The sequence below is a fragment of the Phaseolus vulgaris genome, chromosome 3, assembly GCF_000499845.2.
Source record: "Phaseolus vulgaris cultivar G19833 chromosome 3, P. vulgaris v2.0, whole genome shotgun sequence".
Classification (NCBI taxonomy): domain Eukaryota; kingdom Viridiplantae; phylum Streptophyta; class Magnoliopsida; order Fabales; family Fabaceae; genus Phaseolus; species Phaseolus vulgaris.
Window position 1 is genome coordinate 11,857,613 of NC_023757.2, and position 8,918 is coordinate 11,866,530.

General features: G+C 36.8%; 2 protein-coding genes across 2 annotated transcripts; both read right to left on the reverse strand.

Annotated features, from left to right (window-relative positions):
* Window positions 1-2,991: 2,991 nt before the first annotated feature.
* Window positions 2,992-4,026, reverse strand: LOC137839114 (uncharacterized). Its single transcript, XM_068648243.1, has one exon. The coding sequence runs from the start codon at window positions 4,024-4,026 to the stop codon at window positions 2,992-2,994; it is 1,035 nt and encodes a 344-aa protein (XP_068504344.1).
* A 1,211-nt stretch (window positions 4,027-5,237) lies between these two features.
* LOC137806663 (prolycopene isomerase, chloroplastic) lies at window positions 5,238-8,135 on the reverse strand. Its single transcript, XM_068606888.1, has 7 exons — window positions 7,551-8,135; window positions 7,407-7,460; window positions 7,042-7,329; window positions 6,690-6,881; window positions 6,434-6,592; window positions 5,860-6,096; window positions 5,238-5,775 (listed from the first exon to the last, which is right to left on the reverse strand). Exons 1-7 carry the CDS (start codon window positions 7,983-7,985, stop codon window positions 5,461-5,463), a joined length of 1,680 nt encoding a protein of 559 aa, XP_068462989.1. The 5' UTR covers window positions 7,986-8,135; the 3' UTR covers window positions 5,238-5,460.
* Window positions 8,136-8,918: the final 783 nt, after the last annotated feature.

The window sequence follows — 8,918 nt, forward strand, 5'->3', positions numbered from 1 at the left end:
CGTGGTCTTTTAGAAGTATATAACTGTAACAAAGCGCGAGTAGGAATCTTATGGGATAAGTGATCAAGTACTTCAAGAGCATGACGGCCTTCAATATTCATCGAATGATACGAACATGAATTGAACTTCAAAGTAGAGTTGGTCCAGTAGAAAGGAATGTTTGGAACATCACCATCAAAGAAATAGTTTCTTCCATTGCCTTCGATCATAATTTTGAAAAAAAAACCACCTTTGAAGTTCTTATACGAAGAAGTAAATGGTTTAAGAAAACAAAATTTTGACTTACTAATCAAGGACAACCAGGTCGATAACTATAATAATACAAGAAAGATTTCAGACTAGGAGACAACGAAAGAAATTTACAGAAAATGCTAAAAGCTTGCATAGAAGCCCAACCGTTGGGATGAAGTTGAGTAAAGGCAACGTTGAGAAATCGAAGCACACCCATTTAAAATTCTTCTAAGGGAAATCTAACAAGAAGGTCAGTGAAAATACATTCATAAAAATAGAAAAAAAATCACAATTGTCACCCTCATGGACATGACAAACATTGTCAACGACTCTGGCGCGCCAAAAAAGAAATGATCTCTTCAGTTGCATTAGGAGAATAAATATAAATGTTGGAAAGAAAACTTCTAAGGGTTGAAGAAGAACAATACCAAGAAAAATATTCTCAGACTTTAGGATTAACCAATCATAATCGAGACGAAGACTTATCCTCCCTTCTGCTCTCTCGGCTCTTTCTTCAACTTCAACATCCATAGACGCATCATTCGAGTCTTTCATACAACAAAGTGTAGCAGATGAAGAGACTGAATCAATATTTGTATTAGTCTTCATCACTCTCCCAGTAGACTCATTACCCACGCTCGAAAACCTCATAAATTCATCAAAAACGGAAACAGAGCTTGAAGAAGACATTGTACCTTCTGAGAGTATTCGGCTAAATCTTTCGGAATCAAGAATACAAAAAAGCATGAGGTAGATCATATGAAACTAAGTATTTATAGCAATAGTAAAACTCTTCCATATGAAACATTACAACATCACAACCGTTGAAATGTATTACATCTAACGATCAGGTGTTTATAACCCGTCAGGTCAACCGGCAAATTCAAGAAAAGGGCGCGAAACGAGGCAATCTTTTGATACGAAAATGCATTTAATACAAAATCAAAATCATTTCCAAAATATATTTCTACTGATATGTTTTAAATGCAATTTTTTCCTTCTTAATAGGCATGACGTCTTTTCAAAATCCTCATGCCCGGGAGGCTAGAGTACTGTCTAGGCCGAAATATCAACCGAAAGGTTGTGCCGAAAGGTCAATCGAAAGGCCAGACCAAAAGGTTAAATACAAAAAATAAATAAGTAAAATTAAATTAGTTACTGTAACAAAACCCATAAAACAGACTCAAATATACAGGTGTGTGTTTAAAGAATATTAAATGCAAAAAGAAAAAACTCAAGTAGCTTTTAAGCCTGATAAGAGAGCCTTATAAATAGATGTTCAACCCAAGAGATAAGTAGAGTGAATTTATCTTATAATTATACAAAATTAATTCCAACTTTGGCATCGGAGCGCCTTGCAGGTACGCACACTCACCCATGAGAGGAGACCGAGATGAAAAGCCGAGAGATCCAGTTGATCCAACCCAGTTAATTAAGTTTACTAGTCATTTAAGCTCAATCTCAAGTCAAAGGAAGAGTGGACTGAAAGCCCAACCCGAGAGAGGAGACCGAGAGGATCAGGAAGACCGAGAAATTTGCAACAAAAAGGAGTTTTGTTTCTAGACCCTAGTAAAAACAATATATATATATATATATATATATATATTATTCAAAATCAAACATACAATTAAATACAATCAATCAATGCACAATAATCGTTTAAAGGATAAAAATTAAGAACAAGAAATGGGTCAACTTGGATTTTGAAGTAGAATCGGTGGTGGTGATGGTGGCAGATAGTCACAATGTTAACATGAGAGCGTAGTAAGTGTTGACGTTGAGGAATAAAACATAGCAAGATATTGTATTATCTTTGCTAACAATTACATTTATAATACTTGCAGTAATTGTCTCCTAAATGCTTATGAGTAGTTACTTAGAAATATTTATTTAATTGAAATAGGAAAAATAAAGAGTCACATGCAGTTACGTGCATTTATATACAGTTACAAAAACACAATATCTAACACTCCTCCTTGATTTTTGAACTGCAAACTTCAATCTTTTATCTTAAGAATTCAAACTTGCTAGGTGAAAGTGGCTTGGTAAACAAATCTGCAAGTTGATTTTCAGGTTTACAATAACAAAGAGACACATCACCAATCTTCTGCATTTCTTTTACAAAAAATAACTTGTTATTAAAGTGATTAGTTTTTTCATGAAAAATTGGATTGTTAGAGATTGCAATAGCAGCTTGGTTATCAACAAAAATCTTTGTGCTATGCTTCTGCTCCATATTTAAATCAGTCAGGATCTTCCTTAACCAGAGAGTTTGATTTACAGTAGCTCATTTGACATCCAACTGAAATACTTTCCAATTATTTTAAGTAGCGAGAGCGAGAAGCAATCGGATTGTGTCAAGCCTAGCAACAGGTGCAAATGTGTCTGAATAATCAACTTCGAACACTTGAGCATATCCCTTTACTACTAGCCTTGCTTTGAGCTTGTTGACTGAGTCATCAGGATTTAACTTAGTCTTAAATACCCACTTCACTCCTATTATTTCCCCGTCATGTGGTTTATCAACCAACTCCCAAGTTCTGTTTTTCTCAATCATTGACAACTCCTTCTTCATTGCAGCCATCCAATGTTTATTATTTTTTGCATCATGGTATCCGGCAGGTTCACAAACAGCCACATTGCATCTCTGATATACATTAGAGAGTGATCTTGTTCCTCTAATCAGTGTATCATTTGTTAGTTCATTCTGTCATTCTTCATCTACATGTTCTTCTAGAGTGTTGATAATGGATAAATGCCTTAGTCTTTTGTGCCAAATTTTAGTGACACTTTCTTTAAAGGCCATGTGCTCCTCCTCATTGGATTGAGAGCAAAACTCTTTCCCTTCATTTCAACTTTAAACAAATCTCTGCCATCAACATCTTTGATTAAGCAATGTTTATTTTCAAACATCACTTTATAGCCTTTTTCCAATAATTGACTAACACTCAAAAGATTTTGATCAATCTCTGGCACAAAAAGAACATTTGTAATGATTTTTGTACCTTTATAGTTTGTGATAGCTACTGTGCCTTTTCCTTTTACTGTCAGGTGTTCACCATTTCCAATCCTCACCCATTTAATCTCAGTGGTTCTCAATTCTTTGAAGAGTTCCTTGTCATGTGTCATGTGGTTGGTGCAGCCACTGTCAACCAGCCAACTCTCACTTGATTCTCTGCTTGAGAAACAAGTGGCTACGAACAATTGATCTTCCTCTTCTTGATCAGTAACTTGATCATCTGCCTCTTCCACTTGATTTTTGTTTTTGCATAGCATTGCTTCATGTCCAAGTTGGTTGCATTTGAAACATTTGGCGTCAGGTATTCTCCAACATTTGAATGGTGGATGGCATGTTGGCAAGGTGAAACGTTTTCTTTTTATACCTGCTGTAATGCTTGGTTGTTGAGAATTTAAGAGCTCCGCAAGAGAAATCTTTGATAGGTCCTTTGTGTTATCCAGGATTGTTATGGTGGCTTCAAACCTCTTTCGAACTGTTACAAACGGTTTTTCCACAATTCTTGAATCATTTAACACAAATCCAAACAACCTCACTTTGTTGACAATGCTTAGAAGTATGTCAGAGTACTCTTTTACGGATTCTGACTCCTTCATTATTTGCAGTTCAAACTCCCTGATTAGATTCAGCACTTGCATTCCACGAATCCTCTCATCACCTGCACATTCTACCTTAAGGTAATCCCAGATTTCTTTTGCTGACCTCAAGAACATTATCCTTGGGAATACCATAGGAGATACAGCTACAAATAGGCATGTTTTTGCCTTTGATCTCTTCATCTTCTTTTCCTTTTGTGATTTTATTTTGCCACAGTAGGGTTTTCTGGAATTGACTGAATTTCATAGTCCTCTTCTATAGTTTCTCATAGATACAATGCTTCTAGGTAGGTCTCCATACGAACGATCCACATCTGATAATTATCTCCATTAAAGACTGCTGGTGCATTACTGAAAATTTGGACTCTCCTTGCATTGATGAACTCTACTAACATCACAGATCCCTCAAGAAGATAGCTCTGATACCAAATGTTGGCGTTGAGAAATAAAACCGAAGATATTTTATTATCTTTGCTAACAATTACATTTATAATACTTACAGCAACTGTCTCTTAAATGCATACGAGCAGTTACTTAAAAATATTTATTAAACAATTGAAACAAGACAAATAAAAAGTCACATGCAGTTACGTACATTTATGTGCAGTTACAAAAACACTATCTAACCGTAAGAAACAATGTTTGGCAACTATAGAAGTCAAATGACGAAAGGTGACAATGATGAAGTCAACGGAACAATTGTTGTTGTCCATTAGAACCTTGGGTGGACAAATTTTATTGAACATTAACTGCAGGACCTAAGTTCAAAGCACTAATATTTTAATTCTAGTATTGTGAGGAGTTGGCACACGAGATGCCCTTCATTCTCCTTTTCTTGCTTTCATCTCCTTCTGATTTTTTACCTGCCTATTGTTGGATGGGCGAAAAAATAATTTCTTATTCCTCCTCAACAGCCTCCCAAACATCATTTGCCTCAATTCTTGCAACCTAGATATGGTCATTATTACCATCAACACAAGGCTGCTAGGGCTGTGTAGGGTGATTCAGGATCCATCTATTTGTTGAATTGTAGTAAAGGGTTTATCTTAAGAAAACACTAAATACCAGTGTGTTAGAAATAAAATAAAAAAACTAACAAAGGAAGAAGAGCATATTGCTTAATACACATTTTGTAACAAAAGGAAACTAAAAGTAAGAACCGACTTCCTAAACATATTTAAGGTGGATTCCTCTCAAACTTCATCCATATTCCCTGTCATTTGTTCTAATGTATATCATAAGGTCTTGTTCTTTTAATAACCTTTTCAAAGCAAAGTTCAAAAGAAATGGAATCCTCTTATTAATAATTTATTATCATTATAAATTTCATTTCATGATGGGCTTGACTTCAACATATTTTTCCTGAGTAAAAGATCTACAGCAGACCTGATATGTGAGCATAAGTGGCCAAATCTATTATCAATTGTCTTATAATTCCACATTAATTTTTCTTTCAAAATTGTATTGCATATTTTTTCCAACAGATGAAATTTCTGTGAAGCCTTAAAAATTGAGATTTAGTCTAGTAAGAACTCCAATTACAACTTACAAGTGAAGAGTGAGAAGAGAGAGGTAGGTTGGAACTTCGAAAGCCACAGAAAAGTTTGTTTCTTGGTCTCATATGCCAATTGCATCAAGCAGGTTGGAATGTTGAGATACTGAGACTAATGAGTTAGCTACAATTGCACCACTGGCAGCAACTGCTGGGACTCCAATGCCAGGAAAGGTGGAGTCTCCACAGCAATAAAGCTGTGGGATGGGAGTTGAATGTCCAGGAAAGGTATCTGTGCCAGCTTGCACAGCTGGCCCGTATGTTCCTCTGTTCCTCCGAAGAAACCTTTGATGTGTCAGTGGACTTCCAACCAACTTCACTTCACATTTCTCCCTGCTGAAACCTTCCCCCACTGCTCTCTCCACAGCTTTCCACATTACCTGATTCAACTCAACAAACACACATATATGCTATGTTACTGCTAACCATACATAGATATCATTCTCCACATATCATATGCATACCTCTGATCTTTCAGCTTTCAGATTTCTGTATTCAGCACTCCTACGATCAAGTCCTTCCCACAAGTCAAATGGCTCAGTTCCTGGCATATAAGCATGTAGCACGTGTTTCCCAGGTGGGGCCAGATGAGGACTGAGTGCACTAGGTATTGATATCAGCACAACATTCTGGTCTGCATCAACTCCTCTTTTCCAGTCATTTACAACTATATGATGAATCCCCAGATCACTGCGTATATCCTGGTCAATCAGATATTGGAACATGTTATCAACTTCAGTTTAAGTAGTTTAAACGGCGGATGATGACAGACAGCTACTTGAAACTTGAAGATGCAACCAGCATGAGTGACATTACTTGTGTTGTGCTGCTACAACTTTGAGGAAATATACCAATTCTCAGTGAAGAAATCACAGATGAAACAGTGTTTTGTGAACTACCAACTACTTGGAATGCTGTTAGGGAAGAGACCAAAGACATGAAAACTTTGGCTGTAACATGGACCTTCCCCTTTTATTTATCAATTGCTTCAAGAGAAAGACATTACAAACAAATAAACCAGTCACCAAAATGGCAAACCTCAGCATCAAATCCTAAATGGAGATGCATGAATGAATCACATTGAGGAGTCGTGTTAATCCTATCTGAAAAAGACTTTGCAACAACTTCTTTAGGTAGCAATTTTAAGGTGTCCCACATCGATGCATTGCTGACAACAGCCTTTTTAGCACGTAGGAACTGCAGAATACATAAATATTCAATTAAAAACTAAAACGCAGATGCTAACCAATAAAAGTTTATCTTTGTGCCTTTTATCAATCAAAAACATACTCACTTGACCACTCCTCAGCTTAACTCCAATGGCTCTATCATTTTCAACAACAATTTTTTCCACGTGACTTTGGAGGGAAATTCTTCCCCCAAATTTCTCTAGTCCTCGCACAAGAGCATCCACAATAGCTGCACTTCCATGAAGGGGGTACTCAAGACAGCATCCTGGTTTGTACCATTCTGCAAACATGTAAACCTGAAAATTTGTTTGGACATTCATAAACTGAAACTTCAGTAACAATTTACAAAGGTTTCACTAATTAGTACACTAAGGCTTCAACCAGCAGTGAATCACTAACTTCCTATCCCATTGCTTAAGAAGATGTTAAGAAATGAAAAGAAGAGTAGTTACCAACCATCTCTGCTGAAAGCACAGCATTAGCTTTGACCCCAGCAAGCAAGAATGCGAGGAGGTCAATCCAATTCCGTATGAAAGGGTCTTTGAGCTGCAAATCATCAAGTATTTCGGAGAAAGGTCTGAGAAGTTTTGTGGCCCCAAGAGCAGTCCGAGGTCCCATCTGAATAAAGGATTTTAAGAGAGAAGGAGCATATCGAGCTGCAGCAGTGGAAACCACACCCCAGTCTCCTCGAATAGATAGAGGGGGAAGAGCCATTGCAGCTGCAGATAATGGAAGCACAGCATCCTGTGATGTCAAAAAAATTACGATAACTGGGGGCTGTTTGAACAATATTAGGATGGGAGAAAGACAAGATAACTCACTAAAAGTTTGCGCCACTCATCAACAGCATTTGGACCTGCGTACTGTTGAAGGTCCTGCATGAAGTGAAGACAATTTATACAATACTAAGGTGTGTTTAGAGAGAAAAAATGGATGCATGTGGAGCATGGGAGAGCAGAAGAAACCTTGAAAAATTCGGTAGGGCCAATGCGTGACAAGAATTGACCTTCAGGTATGTGAACCATCCATGAATCATAAGTGACACATGGAAGGGTCTCGCCCAAGGCATCCAAAACCTGAGCAAGAGGATTAGCCTGAGGACCCCGTGATTGCAAGCCGGAGAACAAAGATGGCCCAGAATCAAATTTGAAACCTTTGACGTCAAAAGAATGGGCAGCACCACCGGGTTGGTCATGGCTTTCTACCACCAACACATCTTCCTCGTACCTTGCCAACAGTGCTCCACAACACAGTCCACCGATGCCACTCCCAATGACAATCACATCAGCTTCACCATCTGCCTTACACCTCCACTTAGACTTATGACTCTCACGCCTCACACCATTTCTGAATGAACTGTAACATCTCACCAGATTAGGTGCAGCCATCATCATGGACATCCTCACTTCAATTTTTCACTTCTCCCTTCTCCTTTCTCATCTTACCTCACCTCATTTTTTTTTTTCTTGTTCTTAAATTAGCCACGTCACGCACAACTTCCTCCCCTTCCTTTTTCTTTTCTTCTCCTCGTAAATAAACTTCAAATAAATTAATATCCACATCAATATATAATCTTATAATCAATATTTTTTTATATTTTTAACATATTGTGTAATGTGTAGGCGAAATTACTCGACTTCAATATAAATAAATTTGCAAAGAAATCGTGAATGTTGAGCACGAGTAGAGTACATGTAATAGTGAAGTCGTGAGACATGTAAACGATTTTTATGAACAAAAGTACTTGAAGTCTTAATGAGCAGAGTACTTGATAATCGTGTTTAGTGTATGGTAACCACAACTTTAATTTTTGAAGTTTTTTTTTATTTTTCTAATAGATAAAATTATTTTATTTTTACTATTTTTGAATGATGAAATAATTAGTAAATAGTTAAAATCAATAATAATATTGAAATAATTTAAATAAATTTTGAGTAATTCTACTAAAGATTACATCGACTAGAGACTAGGACATTTCATTGTATATAAGTGGGTGCAAATCTCACCTCATGAGTCGGTTTTATGAAGTTGAGTTAGGCTTAAAGTTCATTTCTTAATATGGTATCAGAGCTATTTTCGAGTCTATCTTAACGAGTATTTGTTGGGCTTATCAGGTCACCCGTTATCGGACCACCCATAATATGTTATCTCACGCACGAGTTGTCACTCTCGGCGTGAGGGGGTGTTGGAGATCACACATCGACTAGAGATTAGAACATTTCATTGTATATAAGTGAGTGCAAACCTCACCTCATGAGTCGATTTTATGGGGTTGAGTTAGGCTTAAAGTTTACTTCGTAATATATTCTTTAAAGTGTAAAATTAATTTAATT